Genomic DNA, 21,283 nt, shown 5'->3' with positions numbered 1-21,283 from the left:
GCTCTTCGTAGTATATCCTTTTCGAAAATTCATGCAGCATGAGATGACTATTCGGGTAGCGCCTTGCGTTTGCCTTTATTCACGGGAGGCTCTTCCTCCTCATCATCAAGGAGAGAAGGCTGCGAGACTTCAACTGGCGTCAAATTGCCTGGTAGAGATATCAAGATCAAGTAGCACAACAACGAATTTAAAGCTCGCGTAGTACACTCACCGTCTTCGTCTCTAAATTGAAAATATAGTACCTCCCAGTTTGTTAGGAGGCCTCTGATAGCCTTGTCTGCCTCGAGGGCCTCATAAATCACCCCTGACCTGCCCTTTTCCTTCCCTTTTATTGCGCGCGCCAGCTCAAAGTCGCTTGTGCTTTGGACGTGAGGGAAGCTGTCATCCTCAGTTGCAACGCGAGATGTGAGCGCAGAAAGTGCCTCATCCTTAAGCAACGCGATCGTTGCGGATTGGGGAACTGTTAGGAATATCGTGACTTGGTGGGTTTTGGCCAGGATTTGGTAGGCTTTTGGAGCTGCTCTTGGAGGCTGGAAATATTGTACACATCAGGGGTATCCTAAGTTAGCAGCTGTAGCGTGGACCCACCATCTTCCCTAGCTTGCTGTGCAAGTACTGTGCAGAAGAGTCTCAGCAAGGTGTGTCTGGCGGACACTAAAAGCGGAAATCTGAAAACGTTCCTCCGCGTGATCAAGGAAAAGTGCAAATTGTCGAAATCAGAGGTTTTCCGACATTCCGAGTTGTACGCGTGCGCGACGATCAATGAGCGGCTTTTCGCGACAGCGTCCCAGGGCAGTTCAAGCCCTACAATGGATCCCAACAAACCACTCCCACGGACCTTTCTGTTTCGCCGTTCCTAAGCTCGCGTAAGCCAGTGCCACGCCTCAGTCCGCTTCATTTTTTAATCGCAGCTTTACTGCAAAAGAGTATTAATTTAGGGCGTTGGAATCGATTAGCACTGGGAAGGGTGTGTTTATGAGATGGGTTAGATTGGCTAAGAGGAATCTTTTAAAATGCTTGCAAGAATGAGGGCCGGGAAGACCCCAGGGGGGAAAAAAACAACATAGCTCTGAAGGAGGGGCAAAGGCCCGTGTACGCTGTGTGGCAACGCGACTTGTGCGTTATCGTTCCTGTTGTTTTAATTTATTTCAGCGGCTCTGAGAAAACCGGCAAGTATTGACAAGATGCGGGAAAACTGCTTGAGCAGTTCGACGCGCACTGGAACTGCTTGGAGCTGAACAATCAGGTACGTAGGGTCTCGTAGTTGATCAATCACAGTTCTTACATCTACCCGTCATTTCTTAGGAATATTATGCCTGTAGAAAACCCGAGCGTACCTTGAACAAGTGCATGTTTGAAAAGCTCGTGCGTGTCTTGTTCATGTCACAATTGCTGCCTTTGTGCTAATGTCCGGTTACTTGTCAGGGCCTGACAAAGACGATACCTGGCACTCCAGCAGGGAAGAAACAGATACACGAAGTAGAGAAACCGATATATACCACAGTGCAGCGGTGAGGGCTCTTCCGGCATTTACTAGATTACCTGCGATAGCCTTGGGTCGATTATCTGTGCTGTTTTGGATCAACAGTGCTTCCTTTCCGCGGAATTTTTTGTGCGAGAAGCTTTTGAGAGATGATCTTCAGAATTGTAAATCATGAAAGCGTAGAAAGTTGTGATCACCTGTTAGTGAACATACGAGTCTGGTTATTGAGATGATGCAAAATGAGCGCTTGCACGCGTCCGAATACGAATGATCTCATTTTCGTTCCGCCATGTCGTGCGGGTGCTCTCAGCGCGCAGACTTTACACGACCGCATCAGGCGCAAGTTCAGTCATAACACCCACACATTCTATATACCTCAGCACGTCGACCAACCCATATTTCAATCTCTCGTTCGAAGACTGGTAGGCTGTTGGCTGCTCGGTATTCGTGACATACTAATCTGATCATTCGCTCGCTCTTGCACCGGAAATCTGATAATGATGCTGGCTTGACTCGTTCACGAATATATATCCAGGCTCTTCAGACACGCGCCTCAGAAGGAACCGTTACTCCTGCTGTATAGAGATGCACCGTGTGTTGTCATAGGACGCAACCAAAATCCATGGAAAGAGGTCAACCTCCGTGCAGCCCGTGCGCAAGGGATTCCGTGGGTGCGCAGGCGCAGCGGGGGCGGGACAGTGTACCATGTATGCTTCCATTACCCTACATTTATCCTGGCCATAATAAAACCCCCATACACCAACTTACTCCAACATTTCACAGGACCTCGGTAACACGAACTTCTCCATCCACGTCCCACGCACGACTTTTGACCGTGGCGCTACTGCGCAGGTCGTCCTCCGGGCTGTGCGTGCGCTCGGTATCGATGCAGACGTGAATGAGCGGAATGATATCTGTGTGGGAGGTGAGAAGGCGTCAGGCTCGGCGTACAAAATCGTGAGCGGGACGTGCGTACCACCACGGGACGATGCTGATTACTACGAGGCTTGAGACGCTGGGAGATTTGTTGAGGGTGGGCAAGGTACATTTTATTTGTTAACGATGAGACTTTCTTTGTCTCTGTGCTCTTTCGGTGCAAATGCTTTTTTGCTGATTGATATGTTGGCGTGCGATAGGACACAATGATTACGAAGGGTGTCGCGTCTGTGCGTTCGCCGGTGTGTAACCTCGCTCAATTCAGTGAAAAAGTGAGCCACGACGCGTTCGTGAATGCTGTCGTGGACTCGTTCAAAGCCGAATATGGCGTTCACGACGAGGTAACACCTTCTTATCCAATCACGTCTTACACCAACTAAACAGAGAGTGCTAGCCATGCATCATCAACGATACTGACGACCTCGCGCGAATAGGATACATTCAACGCGGGATGGCGGAGCTACCTGTAAGCTCCCCTTTATTATCTGCACGCGGTTATATGACCCCTTCTTGCAGAGCTGGGACTGGGCTTTTGGCCAGACTCCCGAATTCGAGTACACGATCAAGAAGTCGTTCGTGTGGGGCGATGTCGTAAGTCCGTTCCTTTCTGTTGCTGCATTTCCTGAACTCTGTACCAACAGACAGCACACATCCACGCTCGACATGGGACGATTCTCTCCTGCACGCTGCAAGGGTTGGACTCTGAGCTTGGAAAGGCTCTCGAGGGCAAGCGGTATGGGTTTATTGCAGACGAAGAGCTGGGTGTGGATGTAAGTGGAAGGGAGGAGGTTGTGTGGGCGTGGCTGAAGGAGGAGATGAGTTCCTATGAATGATACCTTGTTTTCAGTAGATGTATGAAAACGACAGTGCTCGTGGATATGGATATAATGTGAACTTGCGAACGTAGAAATCTGGCGATGCTAGTAAATACGTTTCGGGTGCTTTCACAGATTTTGTTCTAGCGCAAGAATATTTGTTCCTTTTGCAGGAAATCCTCCAATAATAGGTCCCTACCCACCGAAAGCTGGCGTGCAGTATCCATCTAAAGAACAAATTCATTCAAGGTAGTATGGTATGTGGTATCGCTATGATGTAGCTTCCGTGTACCAAGCGCTACTCGTCTCGAAACCTTCCGGAGGTGCCGGATTTGACTAGAAAAGTGCATGATATTTATTCAAGCATGGATGCAAGTGTAAAGACAGTACATACAGATTGCCCACGTATGTGTCCTGTTAGCCGCCTATCACGGTCCATCATCATCTCGTCCCAAGAATCGATGTGGTATCGAACAGGCTAGAAAGTTGCCAATTTGTCCAAGCGAAATGGATTATGCGAATTACAGCAGACAATGAAACAGTCAGATACTGGCGATATTCATAACTTCATAAAACAGATTCTAAACATACCTTGCCTTGATTCTGAGCCCTCTTGGAAACATTCAAGAGTGTTCCGGCCGCTGCAAACATTGAAGTGAGCAAGCCTGCAGTGTCATTGAGAATATGATATCATCAAGTCAGCAAAGTATCCTCTTGGATATTGGGAGAGCATACCGAACGGAATGAGAGCTTCCCACGGGACAGGCATTGCAGAATGTGGTTCGGTGATCAGAAGTGTTATGCATTTGAGTTGGTGTTTGCGGCAGAGGTTGGCGTCTCCGATTTGTTTGGTCTCGTTTGTTCTTATTCTACAAGAGCTCCAGACTTCAAGCTACTTGATCGTAGCTCATTTCGTTCAGAACGTTGACGCTCCACCTTCTCAATGTAACGGTCGCAGCGCCAAAAATCATACTAGGCAAGCATTTATGTTTGGACGTGGCACTACTACAAAATATATCTCGGGATCCACTCTGAAATACCCTGATTCCTTGGCAAGTAAGGTACCAAGGTATCCCAATGTTGCGAGGAACTTTAGAATGTGCCCTCTTCCTTTGGAACCGGCAAGCATAGATGTTTAATGCGCCAGCAGGGCTAACCACAAACTTTGAACGTCACAACCATATGGGCAGGATTGTGTCACTTCGCCACGTCGCAAGTGCTACCACGCGCTTTGTCATCACTTGAGGTGCTTCCTTGTGAGAGCTTTCGGGAGGTAATTACACCCCTTTGATATCACTGCACGGCCGAACCTTTTCTTCCCCCCTCTATCATGGTGTTAAGCCTCCAAAGTGTTACCCAACTCCTCTCAGGTAATTTTATTATCTAGTCATTGATATTGGTGTAGTACCTGACACATCCGTTGACAGGCGATACCATGCCCGTTATCGGGCTCGGGGTTTATTTGAACGATGAGTGCGCAATGGCTTGCCAAGTTGCCTTGGAGGAGGGGTATAGGTAATTCGTCTGTCTGTCGGCAAACGTAGTCGAGTAGTCGACTCCCAATAACCGAGTCAACTGATGATACTAATATCGAAGGATGATTGACTCGGCGAGGTACTACATGAATGAAGCACAAGTAGGGGTGGGCGTCCGACGAAGTGGAATCCCCCGCGAGCAAATATTCATTAGTATGAATTTTGCTGATGCAGGATAGTTCAGTCGTTAATTCGAGATATTGACAGCCTCCAAAATCTACCACGTCGACTTCGGTTTCGCGAGGGCCCGCGAATGTATCCAGGAGTCAGTAGACCAGCTTGGTCTGGGTAGGTCTTCATTAACTTATATATCAACGTAATGCCGAGAACATTGCAAGGCTATTACGACTTGTACTTGATCCATTCTCCGTTAACTGGGAAGGAGAAGCGGGTCGCGACCTACAGAGCTCTCGTTGAAGCGAAGAAGGATGGTCTCGTAAAGAAGATTGGTGTTTCAAATTAGTGGGTTCATCGTTTCTTGATATCGGCTTAGCCTATGTATTGAATTTCTTGATAGCTCCGGAAAGCACATCGACGAAATTATTGATGCTGGATTGGAGTTGCCTGATGTCAATCAAATTGAACTCCACCCGTTCTGCCAACAAAGACCTATCGTTGAGTATTGTCGGGCAAAAGGCATCACAGTACAGGCATATTCTCCGCTTGTCACGGGCCGAATGGATCATGATGTATTTAGACAGCTTGCAAAGAAGGTTTGCTTATCTCAAAAATCTTTTTTATATGCAAGCTTACGTTGAGACAATCCGCCCGCAGCACAATAAGGACGAGGCACAAATCCTCATTCGGTGGTCGCTGCAAAAGGGGTAAGCATCTTCATGGCAAACCTTAACTCAGAACTTATAAATCCTTTAGATACATCCCCCTTCCGAAATCTTCCCGTTCGGAGCGCATCAGTTCTAACGCCCAAGTCTTTAACTTTGAGCTGGATAACAATGACATGGATGCACTCGATGCACTCGATCAAGGTGGGAAAGGTGCGGTAACATGGAATCCGGTTGAGGAGCCATAATATGAAATGGACTACAAGAGTGTTACTGTCGGGTCAATGCCAAGTTGAACGAATTTTTATTTTCAATCTAACAGGGTGTGAAAAAAGTCTCAGTACACAGAACAGATTGACACGCCCCTATCCTTCCCAAGGAAGGACCTTCTTCAAGAACAACCTCAGGTCCTCCATCTCAGATTCAGCCATCCAATGAGCTACGCCGTACGACATAAAGCTTACGCCCGATTCTCCCACCTTCGTATATTGTCCATATCTGACTTCCAGTTTATCTCCTATGAACCTGGCTGACTCCCAGCTCAGATCCCAGGTCACAGATTCATTCTGCACTCCATGACCCCAGAACACGGGTATCGTAGATGCGTGCATGGACAACCGCTGCAAACACAACTAAGAAATCTCGCTACATTTGAAAGATTCCTCTCACCTTTTTGTATTTTTCCCGCATGGGGAGCCAACCGCCCAGACATATGATACCTCCCAACTTCCAACCATCTTTCGTATCGGATGTACCCCTCCACTGACTATCACCCAAACCTGTGATCAGGGATATCGCGCCTCCTTGGCCAAATCCCCCTAGCACGATACGTCCTCTGAAATACCTGAATTGATCTCAGACTGGATAAAGGCATCTAGATGCTTGACGCTTTGCATAATTCCCTCATCGTACTCCTTAATGTCATCGTGTTCCGACGAGTACATCAAAGGCTCCCGTAAGACGTCAAACCAGCCCCTAGTTGAACTTTGCCTTCTCGTATCTCCTTTCCATGCAGTAATGGAGCGCTCAGGTGCATTAGGGAACACCCACTTGATGTGTGGAAGCTGGGATGCGATCGTGCGCATCTCCTTGTTGTTTGAGAACTCCAGGCCATTATCTCCTAGTCCCTATGAGCACGTCAAAGATGAATATGTCCCTCTCGCGACATGCCACAACACGTACATGAGCGAATATGACTGTGGCGGTGTGCTTCGTCTTTGGGGTTATGGTCACAAAAGTCAGTGGTAAAGACATCATCTCACAAGACAGAACAGTTTTGGAGGAGGAAAGTGTACTGCATAAAAGAGCCACGTGTAGGAAACTTGAACCCCACTCTGCGCCCACATTCTCACTGACAGGATGTGGTGGGTAAGGATGCTGTGATCTATGCCTGCCACGTGTCGATACAACATTGAGATACGGCGCCGGATTGCATAGGGGTTGTTCGCACACGAATATCTCGCAAATATCGGGCACAATATTCACGTCAAGCAAAGGGAGAGCAAATACAAACGCATAATTTGTCTCCAAATTGTCTAATGGACCGGATAACGAATGCAAGCAGAAACAGGCGCCGAACATACGAATGGAACCAGAACCAGATCTATGACGCTAAACTCTTGCAACATTTTGCTTTACAGGTTCTGGGTTTGCTACAAATACTATACTGTTAGTGTGTATTTGATTGAGGTTCATTTAACCGTACCTGCTGTGGTATGACAGTTCCCAAGAATGTCACCAGGTCTTCCATCTCTTTCTTGCATGAAGCGTGGCCCACACGTTCATATGACTTGAAAGTTGATTCCCGGAGTGCCAAGTTGGTCATGAGCACCGTGCTTCACGATACCGAGTTGATCTTGAAGCAATTCAACTGAAATCTCCCCCACTTTATAATATATCACCGCATCTGCTGTCCCATGTCCCCATAATACCGGAATAGATTTGGCGAGCGGGGAAATGCGCTGTAGGATTGATCAGTATCACCATGTCATGTGAGAGAAGAATTCATGACAGCATATTACTACTGACCGACTTAAACTTCTCTCTGAGTGGCATCCAACCGCTCAGCACGATTACACCAGCCAGCTTGCTATCATCCCCGGAACTCTTCGTTCTCCAGTCTTTACCACCCAAACCCGCCACCAACGCCAGGGCTCCTCCTTGACTGAATCCACCCACTACGATACGACTTTCTGGTATTCCAGCCTTAACCTCTGCTTGAACCAGGTCATCTATGATCTGAACACCGTCCTTCACGCTCTCGTCATCCTCGCATACTTTGCTCAAGTACTGCCCAGGTTGAAGCGGTAGATTTGATATATCGAACCATGAGGGCATCCGAGTGCCGAAGTTTGCTGTGACCGCTTGCTCCGGCGCATCTGGGAAGATCCATTTGACATGAGGAAGTTGGGCGGGGATTGTCAGTTCACCGGGTTTTCTGTAGTCGTAATCGCCGCTTATCGCTGCGCGCCAACTTTCTCCCTCGTCGCCGAGACCCTGCAAGATTGAATCAGCATATTATCTCTAGCACGATCGAGAATTGGTATTGTGGACACGCATGAGCAAAGATGACGGTTGCAGTGTGCGCTGCGGTCGGCTGGATGATGGCTGACGGCATTTGATGTGGATATCTATGTGGATAGGTGCAGAAAGTTCGCGCCGCCAGCGATATGAAACATTGCAATCCACGTGAACTAGGCATGGCTAATAGCATTAATTAATATTGGTGATGTGGCCATATAGCGGCTGCAATTTGGGCTTGGTCTGACTCTATGAAGCTTCTAAGCGAAGCTGAACATATGACAATAATTCAACTTGCCAGGGAGCTCGTTTCGAATAACGATTATACGTTCAAGCCATGTCCTATGTTACTGTATAGTTCTCCCCTAGTGGTCTACAGCCTGAGGCGAATAGACGTTACCCCTATTCATAACCATGCCCAACGCACATGTAGGTCTGAACTTACCTGAAAAACTCAGGAAGGACGAGTATGTACTATGCTTGGCCAAAAAATGAATCAAACGCGAATTCATCGTGCACAAATATGCATGGCAATTTTGATCGCGTGATAGTCACACGATTCGGAAGGATGGATACGGAAAAAAAATTAACCAAAGACTTTCACTAGAAGCAAGCGGCTTGCGATGGAAAATATATCCCAATATGTTGGTTCCGCGGCAACTGTATTGAATCATGTCACATTGCAGCACCTGATAAGAGTGCAGGTGGAGACATTATATTACGGTGGAGACATTATTGACATGCCATGGATAGCGCTGGTTGGGGTCCAGAGCTGGAAACCTCGTCATCCTGGTCATTTTCTTCTCCATCTTCGCTCGAAGCCACCACCTCAGCTCCGTCGGCATTCTCCTGGTCTTCCTGACCTTCATCTGCTTCAACATGCTCTCCCTCAGGGGATGCATCTGGATTGGTCGTTTTCCTTTGGAACTTCCTCTTTGGAATAACGCTCCAAAACGCCTGCTCCCAGTCCCGTGTTTCAACCCACTTCAGTAATATTTCGAATACCTATAGGTAAACCGGACAGCCTTCGCTATCAGAAAGACAAAGGACGGAACAAATAGATGTCACCTGGTTGACCGTGAGCACCTTCCTCGTTGTTAACGATGCTATATATCGGCCTATAGGGAGGCGTGCGTGTCGGATGGATGACGTTTTGGCTTTTTCAAGGCAGAGATTCTAATATATTTTGTTAGATCAGGGTGGAGGAATTACGGGAGATTTGAGGAGCAGATCGGAGAAGGCGAACATAGGGTCGATGAAGAATGATAACGGCTCCATGTTCTGGTTTTTCGAAGGGATCCACCCGCCCAGGCTCTTTGTAGTTCTTGGGTACGATAATACCGAACCGGGTATGAATTTTTCGAAGTACATACCTTGTATCGGTTGTGGTCGCAAATACCTCCGATAACGTATATTTCCCCCTCCTTAAGTTCCATGAGCTCTTCCTCGGAGTCAGCGGTCAGATAAATCACACTCGCGCGATGTGCATCCAAGTCTTCATCTCCGCCGCAAGAATCGGATTTGGATGTCCATATACGATCGTAACCTTCCTCCCACCATTTTGTGTTCGCCCATCGCTTGTATCCAGCATCGTTTATGGCATCTAGCCGCGCCTTTGTTCGCCCATTGAGGGATGTAAATAATAGTGATGTAAACGGAGTAGATGACCGTCGATTCGCGCTGTATGTATATGTCAGTTGGGAGGTTAAAGAGGTCACTTCCTGTAGGTATGCTCGTGCCAGTACAATAATGCCGACGATATTCGTGCGCACCTTGTCCGTCATCATGTCATCGAAACCCAGATCTATTACCACTTGCGCAGCAAATGAGGTTTGATCAAATCCACCCATCTTACGACGCTTCCGTGGCTCCGCATCGCCTGCTTGTGCACGCTCTCGTCGCTTGCGTTTTTTCGCCTCCTTCTCGCGCGCACGACGTTCAACTTTTTGTTCTTGTAAGCGAGCTGCTTTTGCAGCTCTCTTCTGGGCTTTCTTTGAGAGTGGTTGTAAGGTGATAGAATCTTCTTCGGCCTGGACAATCACTGGCTGCTCCATGATGATCATTGTCTGAGCTTCGATCCCAGCCTAGGGATTCGGTACCAATTACGTCAATGGTTAAGGTTGAATTGCGACCGCGGCCGGGGACCGCCGGCACTAGTACGGGATTAATTTAGATAAGAGATCGGTAGACGGTCAAATATAACGATCAAATATGCCACAAGCAGCTATTGGGAGGGTTGTCACTCCGGTAAAATTCTTTAGACGTGGTTCACTCGACATTTTTCACCTCCACTCCCAACGATGTCAATAGTCACGTTGCCTTTCCTAGTGGTACAGCCAACCAAAGCACATACTGCAACAGTGATCTGTTTACATGTAGGTCCACTTTCTCACCCCGCATAACCTTCAACCATTTGCAACAGCGTTGCGCGCTCAATACCTTACTTCTTCTGTCACTAGCCTGTTTCGTCGTTCACGCTAACCACATGGCTCACAGGGTATCGGCGATGATGGCAGAGGATGGAATCCCCTGACAAACGAGCTTGCACTTGCCCTCCCGCACGTAAAGTGGGTTCTCCCCCACGCACCTCAACGACCCGTAACAGTGTATAATAAAGAATGGCTCCGTGCCTGGTTCGATATGCCGTCTTTTTCCTTCACCGAGACTGAGGACGCATCGGGCATGTTGGACTCGGTATGCAAACTAGACGCGCTTGTCAAGGCCGAGGTCGACGCTGGCATCCCACAAGAACGTATTGTCCTAAGCGGCTTTTCGCAAGGTGGTGCAATAGTACTCCTTTCTGGTCTCGGCGGGCGCGCAGTGCACGAGGGAGGTGAGGGCTGGAAACTTGCAGGAGTCGTAGTAATGAGTGGGTGGCTGCCATTACGGGACCGTTTCAAGTCGCTCATCTCCCCGCACGCGCTAACGATGCCAGTTTTTTGGGGTCATGGAACAGACGACCCAATTGTGAGATATAGCTTCGGGCGAAAGTCGGCGGAGATTTTGAAGGATCATGTCGGCTTAGCGCTAAGGTGGGGCGACAAAGGAGAGGCAGAACGCGCGGCCTTTGGGAGCGCTGGTGTGAGTTTCTTGGGGTATGATGGCGTGCTACACGCAACATGTTCCAAGGAGCGTGCTGACCTGAAGGAGTTTTTAAAAAGAGTAATCCCTGACAACCATGCTGGATGAGATAGGGGTTATTAGACCGAGATGATGTTATCATTTGCTTTCTTGTTCTTCATAGGTTGCATACCACGTTATAGTTGAGATTGTAGGATTTCATTAATTCTTAGCAGGTGAAAGTCAAATTCGACAGTCGATGGTCGAGATCTGATGTCGAGTATATAAAATATGTTAGCAATAGTTCGAAGCTAGAATGAGATTCTAGTCTAAAACGATAGCGCGAGAAACTAGAGCACATCTTTGAGATTGGTCTGGGCTGATCCACGTTCGAGGGGCTTGGGTTGATTGGGCGAAGGCTTCCAGCCAATCTGAAATAGAATATGAGGTAAAAGCTTATCAAAGGGGTATTTGAATATACCATGTAGATTATCTGGAATGTTGCTGGAACGGAGCCGTCTTCATTTCCGTGCAGTTCTAGTTGGAAGAATTAAATTATGTAGATTATCCACTGTGCTGTAACAGACCTTTATAAATAGCTGAGGCAGCAGCTAATGTATCCCTGTGCAAAAAGTGTCGCCTACAATGTTTCAATAGGAAACAAAGATGCGTGCATCGAAATAGCTCACCGCCCAACAACAGGCGTTGCTCTCACCCATGTCGCGCAGATCTTCGAGAAGCTCCCACATGCTCGGGTACCCAACGCGTACTTCATCGATATCTACAGTGAGTAGAGTGAATCCCGCACGAGAGAGAAGGTTCGAGATATCTTTAGTGTCTATACAAAAAGCAGATTAGAGCTGATAAAACAGTAACGATGCGAGAGTGCATAAATGAGTTACCTGTCATGGGCGAAATATGTGGCGAGATGCCGCCCTCGCGATCTACTTCCGCAAGCTGAAGGGCAGTCCTGTGGAAAAAAATGTCTTTCAACAGCGTAGAAAACCGCATACATCTCTTACCGGAGCTCAAACAAGGTATCCCCGCCAAACATGGCGCCTAAAAAGAGCCCATCAGGTTTCAGGGCTTCCTTTATTTGTACAAGCACGCCTGGTAGGTCGTTCACCCAGTGGAGGCTGAGGCAAGACACAATAGCCTCTTGAGAGTTACGAGGAAGAACGTCAAGGAGATTCTCTTCATCTGCATGTACACGCTCTACTTCAACTGTGGATCGCTCGTATTATTGTCAGGGCGTTACCCCGGTGAAATAACATAACGTGCCTTCGAATTCTTCGTCCGGATCTCGGTTGAGCGTGGTCTCTGATGATAGTTAGCTAAGAAATAAAGAACCAGAAGTAAAGAGCGGACCGCTAGAATCTATCATGAGTACTTTGCGCGTTTTTTCAGGCTCGAGGAGCTTGGAAAAGTGACCAGGCCCCGAACCAAGGTCTACAATGGTATCGAATTTGCGTTTGATATCCTACACATGAATCGTTCAGTTAAGGTAGAAGGAATAAAACAAGTCAACTGACCAGTAGTCTCTCCATCATTCGATCTGCAACTTCATCCCGGACATAATCTACAGTCCTGCTCCCTACACCCGCATCTCTGCTCACTGCCCGATCTCTCTGCTTCCTCTTAGCGGCCCGGTCGAATACTTGATATACCCCAGTTGCTGGCGGAAATGATGAGGATGATTCGGAGGCGAATGCACGCGTACGAGGACGTGCTACCTGACAGGCAACCACTCGAAGGAAGGACATCAATCACTTTTGGCTCGGAAGCATCCGAACTGCGCTGGGTAGCGTCTACGCGTGACATGCAACAGTCACAAGACAATCACGAGCGTGTCTCCTACTTTAATTCTTTCATTGTCTTTTTGGTTTACTTTTGCGGGTTCGGGGCTCCCGCTCTGCAATTTTTCGTTCGACTTGCTCGATAGTGGGATATCGCGACAATGAACAACGGCGGTCAATCCAACTCGAGCTCAGATTATCGTGCCATGGCCCCGTTTGTCAACCCTCAAGACTCGTACGCGTCACGCAAGGCCAAGATCGAGGAGGCTAAACGAAAGCTAGTCGAAATGGAACTACAAAATGATCTGGAGGAGGCTGTAAGACAAGGGCGGGAGGCTGAGTGAGTGCTTTGCTGTTGAACGGCGTTGTGGCTAATGCGCCAAAAGGCAGAGACTGGCAGCAATGAAAGCCAAGGCAGCGGAAATACCGTGAGTGAAGAGATTTCACAACACTCTGGTGATTAACATATGTGATCACTCCACTAGCATCGTGACCGGGCTTTCATCAGCAAGCGGCTCTGTGCATTATCCTAATGCAGTCTATCAGTCTGCGGAAGAAGCACCCTTGACAGCCAGAATCGAAGGAGAAGTACGCGATTCCCCTCCAAATGTACTGCTTGTGTTTGCTGTGTCTTCTGTAGTCTCACTCCGTACAGTCCTCTAGGCCGCCCATACAAATGACACATAACCACCAACGTAACTACCCAACTACCAATCAGTCACAACAGACAGGATTTCAGGGGGATATTCCTCAAATTTCAACGCAGCCACTGCTCCAGAGGCCATCCTTTGCGCAAACACAATCACAGGCAGCAGCACGGTCCCAAAGCTCGCATGCACCATATCCTCTTGCCCCCTCATTTGCTGTTCATGGCTATCAACATTCACACCAAGCCTCGTCTACGCCCTATCAGACCACGTATCAGGGTGACCAGCCTCATCAACAGCCGCGGTCTAGACATAGTGCGTAGAATTTTGTCCATTAATTTGACATGGCTATACTCATTGCGTCTGTGTTCTACCTCAAGGTGAGGAATATTGGGCAAAGCAGAGTCAAAAGTATGCGGCAGAGCTGGCTGGTGCAGGTGCGCAAACTTCGCCAGTAGGTGTCAAACCTCAAGCAAGCTCATTTACTGGAACAGGGATATCCCATTATGCCACTCAAGTTCAACATCGAGTAGCTTCCCCAGCTGCACCGTCCGTCGCGACTATCGTCTCATCGACTCAACATCCGTCTTTGTCATCCGCAGAACCACAGACTACTAATCGTCAATCCTCAGGCAACCTTGCTCAGTCCGTCATCACGAAACCAGAGTTCATTCGGCGGTTCCAGTTGGCTTGCAACGTAGGTTGTGACGCCGGTGAATTCTGTGCCTTCCTTTAAATATTTTCTGACAGGGTAAGGCGCAAATCCTTCGAAACTTTCTGAGCTCGAATCCTGTGGCTGTGGAATGGTGGTCTGAAGCTGCGCGCAGCGTCAATCCAAAAAATCTCAAAGACGAGGGAGTAGTCAAGATGCTTAATGACATGAAAAATCTTACGTGGTCTTCCTTTCATCGAGGCAATTCTTCAGCCTCTGCCAGTACCGACGTTCATGTTCCTACAGCAATCTCGGCAACATCTGTAGCCACAGTTCAACCTTTGCCCCCGCCTACGAATCCTCCGTCCGCTCAACAAATGCTAGCAAGTCTCGGTTCAAAGGAAGACTTCGTGCGATACTTCCATGAACGATTTCAGGTACGTCCCTTTGTACGCCGCTGACCTGACCTACCGAGTTTGACGATTTTATCATCCTCAGCGAGCAGACGTGAACGTGATTGTCGACTTCCTCATGCGAAAACTGCATTCCGTGCCGGAGGAGTGGCGGAGGGCGCTCCTCGGCACTCTAACTCCAGAGTTGTTAAAGGAATTTGGTCATGCATTGACTCGTGCAAAGGCTTCAACAGCTAGCAAACATTTACCTGCGACTAGTACTACGATGCCGGATGCCTCCTCCAATGGTGTGCCGACCGTCGCGCAGCAAAGTCGAACCACTGCTGCCAGCAATGTTGTTACACCTGCAACTATGCACACTACATCTGAGTCATCAAAGTCGATTCCCGTACCCCCCAGACCATCTGTTACCAAAAGTACGCAGGTTAAGTCCACGAATGCACATCCCCCCAGGGCGTCGACTTCAAATCGCACTGTTGCAACTACCGTCGCTGCATTGGCCACCAAGACAACCCCTGCACCTCAAGCACAAGCATCCGTATCGACTACGCAGACGGCGCCTTCAGCGCCCTCAATGCAGCCAGCTATATCTCTGACCGGGACTAGTATATATGGACAAGTGGAGGGCAGTGCTTATCGCCCATTCAGTGTACCCCCTCCAATGAGTATACCAAGTGCCGACGGCAATGTTGCTCAATACGCGTATGATCCGTATTCGAAGAAATACGTGCGGGTGGATATTCCGAATGAGCACACAGTATCGTCAGGATCGAATGCGGGTACACATCACCATGCCCCTGTGTCAAAAACATATGATGGGCAGCAGCCGCCAGCTCTCGTGCCCCAGGGCATACCAGTGTCCACGCAAGCTCCACCCACCGTATTGATCCCGCCCGCTACTCCACTACGACGGGAACAGAATGGAGCTGCCCCAGTGGCGCGCACACCGCAACAGGCCGATAGGTCGCGGCTCGCAAAAGATATCCTACGGTCATTAGGAATAAACCCGCCACCCGCGACGGCGGAAGAAGAGGAAGAGGCTGATGAGGAAGCTGACGTATCACCGGGAAATTTACCAGCAACCGTAGAGCATCAGCAGGAGACACCACCATCTCGTAACTTATCAGCTGAACCCCTTCACGAAGCCCCACAGGAGATTAGCCTTTTGCAACCTCCTTCGAATGGTTTGATGGAACAAGAACAGCAGCCTCAAACACAAACACGGCAAAGTCCTATCAAGGAAGCCGTTGCTAATGACATAATCATGGGTGATGAACCAGGTACTACTACTCCCGAAAAGGACACTGCCTCCCCCGAATTCTCAATACCTGCTACTACACTATGTCCAGCATCCGCGTCTATGGATCAGGAGGAGTTGGCGCGTGGAGTTGATGGAATGTCGATAGCCACTAATGTGCACCGTTCCGAGCCTAGTCGAGAAGATGGGCCTATCGACAGTCCCATATCATTCCCAGATCTTGATGAGCCTCTACCGCCTGCGCTTGAACCTGTGGGCATCTCATCTTCCGCCCCCAGCTTCAGGGAGCAATCGCGCGAAAAGAGTGGGGACAATGGGAGTGGAGCTCTTCCGCTTTTCCTGCCGTCGCTGTCGGCATCACCTGCACCCTCTGACCATTCTAGTGTCCCACTTCCACCGGAGACGGACGATGAGGTTTTAATGACAGAATCCATCCTGCGTGGTGGTTCGCCTTCTAAGAGCCGCGTAGATTTGTTGGATGTCGATCACGCACGGACATCACTACGAAGTGTGAAGAGGAAGAAAGGTCAAAGGGTCTATGTGTTAGTACCACCGCCTCCTCCTGAGCTTAGGAGGGCTATCAAGAAACGAAAGCTGGAGGATCAAGGCATAGTCTCTGGTTCAGAGGAGGAAGAGTGTACGAGTTTGTTCCAGTTCGGGTGATTTTTTCTGGCTTATGTTCGTTGCAGCCAAATACAATGATTTCGAACAAGCCCTCATCGCGGACTGCAGAGTCCGAATGGTTGAGAGACCCTGCCAATGGAATGGATGTGACGCTCTGATAAACTGCGGCGAGAACCTCTATTTGCATCTCAAGTTGCACTTGCAAGAGACTAGCTCTCAGGCAAGTGGATTTTTGACGGCAAGATCAGGTGACTCACCAATCATCTCAAGGGGTCCTTTATATGCCACTGGCAGGCATGTCCTCGGAGGTTCAAGTCGGCAGCAGCTTTGGAAAAACACCTACAGAAACATTCATACTTCCCTCTGCCATGTCCTCTTGCAAGTACGTGTGACCTGACAGTCGCTTGCTATATTCGATTGACCTGCCTCAGATTGTTCAGATGTTTTCGATAAACCAGTTGAGGCGATGGGACATGAAGTGCGCCACCAGCAACAGGAATCAATCAAGAAGTTGGAGATGAAACAGCCCCCAAAACCTCTCGCGCCAAAAATACCTCCAATGCTAGATCCTCCTCCCAATAGTCTGCCATCTTACCGTGTGGAACCGAGATACATTCGCCAGGCTCATATCCCACCACAACGCCATGCCGTGATTGGTCCTTGGGTGAGTCTCATTAGAGACGCTAGGTATACCCGCGCTATGACTGATATGATGATCAAGGTTCTTCAACACATATTTAGCCCTGTCGAACAAAATCTGAGAAAGCAGAACGCACCAATGCGACTCCGGTACCCACGTCCCGACGCTCGTCCGGAGAACCTGGATAATTTGAGGGCAAGACCGGACGAATATGACTTCCTGGCATCACTGTCGACATCGCCAACGCGAACGATCCGATATGAGGATCTTGATTCTGGGAGTGTGTCACTGGCGCTGCTTGATGGGCTCACACTTTGGGATACGGATGCAAATAGCGATCGAGAAAAGTCGAATCCCGAAGGGGAGGGCTCTGATCCGACAGAAGACATGGTGATCAAGATGCCAGAGGGAGGTGCATCTAGTAGTTCTGTTCCCGTGGAAGGATCTGGCAATTTACCGGTGGGCGAGGCCTCGACCACGATGGACGGGATGAATGGTGGTTACTGGACTACGGAGGGCGCCGTAGGGGAAGAAGAGGCTGTGAGGATGATGTTATGGGATTGATGTCGTTGTTAGTGCACACGCACGGTCCTTAAGGGCCTTAAGGAGGGCCTCCACATATTATTAGCACTGGTTGGATGGCATTGTGGACGGTGCTGTCTTGTGTAATTAGGACGAGGGATTGAAAATAATTTTGTTGAAGTGAAAGTCTTATTTTGGAGAAATTTCCTTGGTGATGAGAAGCGTGATCGCAATCTGAAACCGAGCTCTAGGCGTCACTACTTTGGCCGCGTGATTCTCCTACGCTCTCCCGCCTGTACATTATGATCGAGCCCATTGGTGCTTACGGTGAGCTCGACACGACGCTCTTCTCCAAATATATGGCCGTTGACCAGTTCACAATAGTTCCAACTTTTATTTCGTCTCGTTCTGCCGATGTTATCCTGTCCGACATTCGTCCTACTAAGTTAACTTCCGACGCTCTCAACTCCGTCAATGCCCTACTGGACGAGTTACTCTGTAGCATACTTAATGCAGCTCGGTCGTTCAACCCTTCCCGACTGAGGACCGCAATGCACAAAGTTCTACCGACCGCCCTGGGCAAAGAAGCTATACTTGAGGCTGAGATGGAACTCAGAGCGTACTATCAGCGTACAGTTACTGCTGTAGGCTCGGGTTCGTCGAGCGAGGATGGCGTTTTCAATTTGCAGTGGGCATCCGAGGTGCGTTTTATGGCATTGTGTTACATTCACTCGAAGCTCAATACTGCTGTGTACAGCTTCTAAGACTTAAATGCGAAGCATATTCGACTTTAAGCGATACAGACGAGAATTCAGATGCCGAAAATCGCCTGAAGGAACGTATGCTTGCAGATGGTGTCCCTCCTCCCAAGCAGGAAGTCCTTTCACCAGCCTCACTCTATCTAACTGCCATCATTGAGTAAGTATTCTCCACTGTTATTCAGAGTTCTTGGATTGATAACCTCTCGTTAGGTCCATATGCGAGTGAGTCTTGTATTCAAGTTCTTTCGAAAGTGACGTTCCTGGTCCTAAGCTCATACACATGACAGGCACATTCTGTCAAACGTGGGACGTGTCGCATCACGAGATAGTAGCCGAGCAACAGCTAACTCTCAAGATTTATTCATCGCACTTTGCGAAGATAGTACGATATATGGTTTTTTCAAGAATATGAAGGGTTAGTTCATTTTTGCCCGAATATTGTTTGGCACATTGATGACGTGTTTTGTCGCTTCTAGTCTACGGACAAATTGAGACATTGTCAAAATTACCGAAACCGAGACGAAGTAAATCTTTTACCCGGGAAAAGTTGTCGGGTGCGACATCCTCGGCGTCCTCTCGCGAGGGAGATGCATCCCGAAATGACACCTCACGCCATCGCATGTCGTCAGAGTCATCTAATATCGGACCCGCCATGGTTGCGGGCTCCAATCATCACTCCGCGAGATCATCTATCGACAAGGCACGCGCGATTAAAATATTTAGTGGCAACAGCAATAGAGGATCAAATGACCATCCAAATGGTACTGACTCTGTAGTTGGTCATAGGAAGACAGATTCGTTAGTGAGCGCGAATGCGAAGCAATCCATCCATAGTGGGGACAGGTCTCCCATTTCGCCAACATTTTCCGTGCGACTTCCACTGCTTCTCTATTATGGATGCGTTGACTCATAATGCGTTCTAGGAGGATCGATCACAAGAATTCGATGACATGATGCGATCAGGGTCAACCATGAAGGTATCTCTCACCCCGGATAGGCTGCGGACGATGGAGGTATTTAAGGTTCCTTATGATCACGAAATTTTACGGATTGGTGATGATTGTTTGGTAGGCTCTTAACAAAGAGAAGGCACGCTTCAACGGTAGGAAAACCTCCCTCCAATCATCCCACAAGGACTCCATCTCGTCCGAAGCATTACTAGCACCCACTGCGCCTGACCAGCCCAAGCGGACGACGAGACCATCCTTGCGGCACGTTGACTCTATTCACGAGGACGACGAAATACAGCCCATAGCGAAACCCCCTCCAACGTCACGCCCTCGACAGCTCAGTGCCGCTACTGCCTCAGGATCTAGTCCACCCTCTTCCACTCGCGCTCGCTCTGCCTCTTCCGCTGATCCCATGGTGCTAAAGTCTACCACATTCCCACCACCAAGGCCGCCGCAGTCGAACCTTGGTTCGTCCCTGAAGCTACCGAACTTGACACCAAGCAAGGTACAGCAGAAGCAAACAAGGCCCGTCCCTCATGGATTGGATGTCAACCAGTCACGACCTCCTCGTACTCGCACCGTCGCGAGAAACCGAGAATCACTTGATCTTGATGATATCATGGGTGGTTCGGATAACGAGGATGAGGCAGAGAAGCTGAAGAGTACGCCGTGCTATAATCCGCAGAGAGGCGTATCGGCAAGCGCTAGAGAGCTGATTGACTTTCTCGCTGAGGGCCCACCAGAACCTCCCCCGACTTCCCCAACCAATATCAACTCAGGGTCTCTTTTGACCTCAAAAAAGACTGGTCGCCTGCAGCGTATGATCTCTAAGATCACCCTCAACGGAAATGAGAAGGTTCGTTCTGACAATGAATCTGGCAAAAGCTCTCCCCGGAGGGCAGACGCTCCTATCCCTCTTCTACCCAACAAGTCCCTGACGAATCTCAGCTCCCTCGCGAACAGACCCGTTCCGCCTCGATATCCCACCGACTTGCCCTCTGCTACATCATCAGAGTCCCGCAGCTCTGTTGATAATGCACTCTCAGATCATCGGGTTCGGAAACAGTCTTTTTCACGCAAACCGGTGCCCCCATTCGATCCCAAAACAACCTCACCAGATTCTCTTGTCCCTACGTTGGCTCCCGGCATGGCTGTGGTGGATGTTGGTTCCCTTGCACCTCCCGTACCCACTAGTTTTGCAGTCCTAACCACCTCCAAACGTGTATTTGAACATGAATCCGTCAGCAAACGTGGTTCTGGTGATAGTTCATCGGCTGTAGCACGCCTGGAAGCCCCTGCTCGTTCGAGCTCAGAGTCAAAAACGCCAGAACGTTCCTCTTCCAGAGTTGTCCTCTCACACCTTGCCAAACGTCCAGCGCAGTTGTCCCCCGCCACAGCTTCACCTTCCATCCCGGCCTCTGTCATCGATCATGCTCATGAAATGCGGCGAACGCTCTCACATGCAACGAGCGCAACCGAATGTCGTCTGCTCATCGATATTTTCTTGGCTCGGGCTGGTTTGGTGGCCGATTCGTCGGAGCTTCAAGCTCTAGTCCCCGCCCCACTAACCCCCGAATCCGCTGCAAAGGAGTCTCAGATGGAGCACGCCATTGTTGAACTATTGCTGGGTGGCGATGAAGAGTCTTTAGACCCGCCAGTCCAGTCTGAACCATGACCCATGCAAGCCTCACCCGTTGTACGATTCAAAGTTACTATGGATACAGCCTAATGATACCCAGCTCTCTTCACTCGATCTTCCATGTAGATCTAACAACTACTCATTTCTATTGACCTTCATTCTCGTTATTAGTGTCAGCAAGCTGACAGTCAGCCTTTTGTTCATTTGGTATCCGTAGCCTAATGTTATTAACGATGGTCTATGTATGGTT

General features: G+C 49.0%; 11 protein-coding genes across 11 annotated transcripts; 5 read left to right on the top strand and 6 right to left on the bottom strand.

The window, feature by feature from the left end:
• Window positions 1-47: 47 nt before the first annotated feature.
• Window positions 48-1,352, bottom strand: BJ212DRAFT_1481480 (uncharacterized protein; the record flags this gene model as incomplete). Its single annotated transcript, XM_041340257.1, has 4 exons — window positions 48-148; window positions 212-530; window positions 589-615; window positions 1,338-1,352. 4 exons carry the CDS (start codon window positions 1,350-1,352, stop codon window positions 48-50), a joined length of 462 nt encoding a protein of 153 aa, XP_041192654.1.
• Window positions 1,353-1,750: 398 nt separating this feature from the next.
• BJ212DRAFT_1447325 (uncharacterized protein) lies at window positions 1,751-3,252 on the top strand (the record flags this gene model as incomplete). The annotated part of the gene is made up of 8 exons (XM_041338384.1): window positions 1,751-1,905; window positions 2,019-2,190; window positions 2,267-2,408; window positions 2,446-2,525; window positions 2,620-2,760; window positions 2,814-2,885; window positions 2,936-3,028; window positions 3,061-3,252. The coding sequence occupies 8 exons, from the start codon at window positions 1,751-1,753 to the stop codon at window positions 3,250-3,252; spliced, it is 1,047 nt and encodes a 348-aa protein (XP_041192653.1).
• A 252-nt stretch (window positions 3,253-3,504) lies between these two features.
• Window positions 3,505-4,003, bottom strand: BJ212DRAFT_1447324 (NADH dehydrogenase 1 alpha subcomplex; the record flags this gene model as incomplete). Its single annotated transcript, XM_041338383.1, has 4 exons — window positions 3,505-3,570; window positions 3,629-3,712; window positions 3,826-3,899; window positions 3,970-4,003. The coding sequence occupies 4 exons, from the start codon at window positions 4,001-4,003 to the stop codon at window positions 3,505-3,507; spliced, it is 258 nt and encodes an 85-aa protein (XP_041192652.1).
• Window positions 4,004-4,101: 98 nt separating this feature from the next.
• BJ212DRAFT_1358224 (Aldo/keto reductase) lies at window positions 4,102-5,849 on the top strand. The gene is made up of 8 exons (XM_041335806.1): window positions 4,102-4,604; window positions 4,662-4,749; window positions 4,831-4,922; window positions 4,977-5,057; window positions 5,108-5,231; window positions 5,287-5,482; window positions 5,544-5,593; window positions 5,643-5,849. The coding sequence occupies exons 1-8, from the start codon at window positions 4,565-4,567 to the stop codon at window positions 5,797-5,799; spliced, it is 828 nt and encodes a 275-aa protein (XP_041192651.1). The 5' UTR covers window positions 4,102-4,564; the 3' UTR covers window positions 5,800-5,849.
• Window positions 5,839-6,974, bottom strand: BJ212DRAFT_1358221 (Phospholipase/carboxylesterase/thioesterase). Its single transcript, XM_041335805.1, has 4 exons — window positions 6,734-6,974; window positions 6,396-6,678; window positions 6,221-6,369; window positions 5,839-6,171 (listed from the first exon to the last, which is right to left on the bottom strand). Exons 1-4 carry the CDS (start codon window positions 6,806-6,808, stop codon window positions 5,917-5,919), a joined length of 762 nt encoding a protein of 253 aa, XP_041192650.1. The 5' UTR covers window positions 6,809-6,974; the 3' UTR covers window positions 5,839-5,916.
• A 147-nt stretch (window positions 6,975-7,121) lies between these two features.
• On the bottom strand, window positions 7,122-8,402 carry BJ212DRAFT_238793 (Phospholipase/Carboxylesterase-domain-containing protein). Its single transcript, XM_041342725.1, has 4 exons — window positions 8,109-8,402; window positions 7,580-8,047; window positions 7,257-7,512; window positions 7,122-7,203 (listed from the first exon to the last, which is right to left on the bottom strand). The coding sequence occupies exons 1-3, from the start codon at window positions 8,262-8,264 to the stop codon at window positions 7,333-7,335; spliced, it is 804 nt and encodes a 267-aa protein (XP_041192649.1). The 5' UTR covers window positions 8,265-8,402; the 3' UTR covers window positions 7,122-7,203; window positions 7,257-7,332.
• Window positions 8,403-8,681: 279 nt separating this feature from the next.
• BJ212DRAFT_1358211 (guanine-1-methyltransferase-domain-containing protein) lies at window positions 8,682-10,166 on the bottom strand. The gene is made up of 4 exons (XM_041335804.1): window positions 9,844-10,166; window positions 9,445-9,792; window positions 9,140-9,247; window positions 8,682-9,076 (listed from the first exon to the last, which is right to left on the bottom strand). Exons 1-4 carry the CDS (start codon window positions 10,132-10,134, stop codon window positions 8,804-8,806), a joined length of 1,020 nt encoding a protein of 339 aa, XP_041192648.1. The 5' UTR covers window positions 10,135-10,166; the 3' UTR covers window positions 8,682-8,803.
• A 205-nt stretch (window positions 10,167-10,371) lies between these two features.
• Window positions 10,372-11,260, top strand: BJ212DRAFT_1447320 (Phospholipase/Carboxylesterase-domain-containing protein; the record flags this gene model as incomplete). The annotated part of the gene is made up of 2 exons (XM_041338382.1): window positions 10,372-10,446; window positions 10,568-11,260. 2 exons carry the CDS (start codon window positions 10,372-10,374, stop codon window positions 11,258-11,260), a joined length of 768 nt encoding a protein of 255 aa, XP_041192647.1.
• A 221-nt stretch (window positions 11,261-11,481) lies between these two features.
• BJ212DRAFT_1481473 (S-adenosyl-L-methionine-dependent methyltransferase) lies at window positions 11,482-12,894 on the bottom strand (the record flags this gene model as incomplete). The annotated part of the gene is made up of 8 exons (XM_041340256.1): window positions 11,482-11,562; window positions 11,613-11,668; window positions 11,847-11,969; window positions 12,034-12,101; window positions 12,154-12,355; window positions 12,404-12,451; window positions 12,500-12,611; window positions 12,664-12,894. 8 exons carry the CDS (start codon window positions 12,892-12,894, stop codon window positions 11,482-11,484), a joined length of 921 nt encoding a protein of 306 aa, XP_041192646.1.
• A 97-nt stretch (window positions 12,895-12,991) lies between these two features.
• BJ212DRAFT_238250 (uncharacterized protein) lies at window positions 12,992-17,116 on the top strand. Its single transcript, XM_041342722.1, has 10 exons — window positions 12,992-13,267; window positions 13,314-13,355; window positions 13,413-13,536; window positions 13,583-13,889; window positions 13,955-14,011; window positions 14,069-14,271; window positions 14,325-14,663; window positions 14,725-16,534; window positions 16,587-16,903; window positions 16,953-17,116. The coding sequence occupies exons 1-10, from the start codon at window positions 13,089-13,091 to the stop codon at window positions 17,040-17,042; spliced, it is 3,468 nt and encodes a 1,155-aa protein (XP_041192645.1). The 5' UTR covers window positions 12,992-13,088; the 3' UTR covers window positions 17,043-17,116.
• Window positions 17,117-17,855: 739 nt separating this feature from the next.
• BJ212DRAFT_238176 (uncharacterized protein) lies at window positions 17,856-21,201 on the top strand. The gene is made up of 9 exons (XM_041342720.1): window positions 17,856-18,010; window positions 18,068-18,384; window positions 18,441-18,601; window positions 18,655-18,666; window positions 18,732-18,859; window positions 18,921-19,312; window positions 19,368-19,457; window positions 19,516-19,546; window positions 19,598-21,201. The coding sequence occupies exons 1-9, from the start codon at window positions 17,986-17,988 to the stop codon at window positions 21,067-21,069; spliced, it is 2,628 nt and encodes an 875-aa protein (XP_041192644.1). The 5' UTR covers window positions 17,856-17,985; the 3' UTR covers window positions 21,070-21,201.
• The last annotated feature ends 82 nt before the right edge of the window (window positions 21,202-21,283 follow it).

This window comes from Suillus subaureus (genome assembly GCF_016647635.1).
Source record: "Suillus subaureus strain MN1 chromosome Unknown BJ212scaffold_18, whole genome shotgun sequence".
Classification (NCBI taxonomy): domain Eukaryota; kingdom Fungi; phylum Basidiomycota; class Agaricomycetes; order Boletales; family Suillaceae; genus Suillus; species Suillus subaureus.
This window is presented reverse-complemented; position numbering and strand designations above follow the sequence as displayed.

Coding starts and splice junctions, on each gene's coding strand:
- BJ212DRAFT_1358224 (XM_041335806.1), top strand. CDS start 4,565: ATGGTGTTAAGCCTCCAAAGTGTTACCCAACTCCTCTCAG. Junction 5,232..5,286: donor AAGATTGGTGTTTCAAATTA/GTGGGTTCATCG, acceptor ATTTCTTGATAG/CTCCGGAAAGCACATCGACG. Junction 5,594..5,642: donor CGGTGGTCGCTGCAAAAGGG/GTAAGCATCTTC, acceptor TAAATCCTTTAG/ATACATCCCCCTTCCGAAAT.
- BJ212DRAFT_1358221 (XM_041335805.1), bottom strand. CDS start 6,808: ATGATGTCTTTACCACTGACTTTTGTGACCATAACCCCAAAGACGAAG. Junction 6,679..6,733: donor CCACAGTCATATTCGCTCAT/GTACGTGTTGTG, acceptor ACGTGCTCATAG/GGACTAGGAGATAATGGCCT. Junction 6,370..6,395: donor CCAGTCTGAGATCAATTCAG/GTATTTCAGAGG, acceptor GTATCGTGCTAG/GGGGATTTGGCCAAGGAGGC.
- BJ212DRAFT_238793 (XM_041342725.1), bottom strand. CDS start 8,264: ATGCTATTAGCCATGCCTAGTTCACGTGGATTGCAATGTTTCATATCG. Junction 8,048..8,108: donor CAACCGTCATCTTTGCTCAT/GCGTGTCCACAA, acceptor TCAATCTTGCAG/GGTCTCGGCGACGAGGGAGA. Junction 7,513..7,579: donor TCAGAGAGAAGTTTAAGTCG/GTCAGTAGTAAT, acceptor TCAATCCTACAG/CGCATTTCCCCGCTCGCCAA.
- BJ212DRAFT_1358211 (XM_041335804.1), bottom strand. CDS start 10,134: ATGATCATCATGGAGCAGCCAGTGATTGTCCAGGCCGAAGAAGATTCT. Junction 9,793..9,843: donor ATGACATGATGACGGACAAG/GTGCGCACGAAT, acceptor GCATACCTACAG/GAAGTGACCTCTTTAACCTC. Junction 9,248..9,444: donor GCGACCACAACCGATACAAG/GTATGTACTTCG, acceptor AAAATATATTAG/AATCTCTGCCTTGAAAAAGC.
- BJ212DRAFT_238250 (XM_041342722.1), top strand. CDS start 13,089: ATGAACAACGGCGGTCAATCCAACTCGAGCTCAGATTATCGTGCCATG. Junction 13,890..13,954: donor ACAGCCGCGGTCTAGACATA/GTGCGTAGAATT, acceptor TTCTACCTCAAG/GTGAGGAATATTGGGCAAAG. Junction 16,535..16,586: donor TGGTTCAGAGGAGGAAGAGT/GTACGAGTTTGT, acceptor TGTTCGTTGCAG/CCAAATACAATGATTTCGAA.
- BJ212DRAFT_238176 (XM_041342720.1), top strand. CDS start 17,986: ATGATCGAGCCCATTGGTGCTTACG. Junction 18,385..18,440: donor ATTTGCAGTGGGCATCCGAG/GTGCGTTTTATG, acceptor TGCTGTGTACAG/CTTCTAAGACTTAAATGCGA. Junction 19,547..19,597: donor AGAGAAGGCACGCTTCAACG/GTAGGAAAACCT, acceptor TCTCGTCCGAAG/CATTACTAGCACCCACTGCG.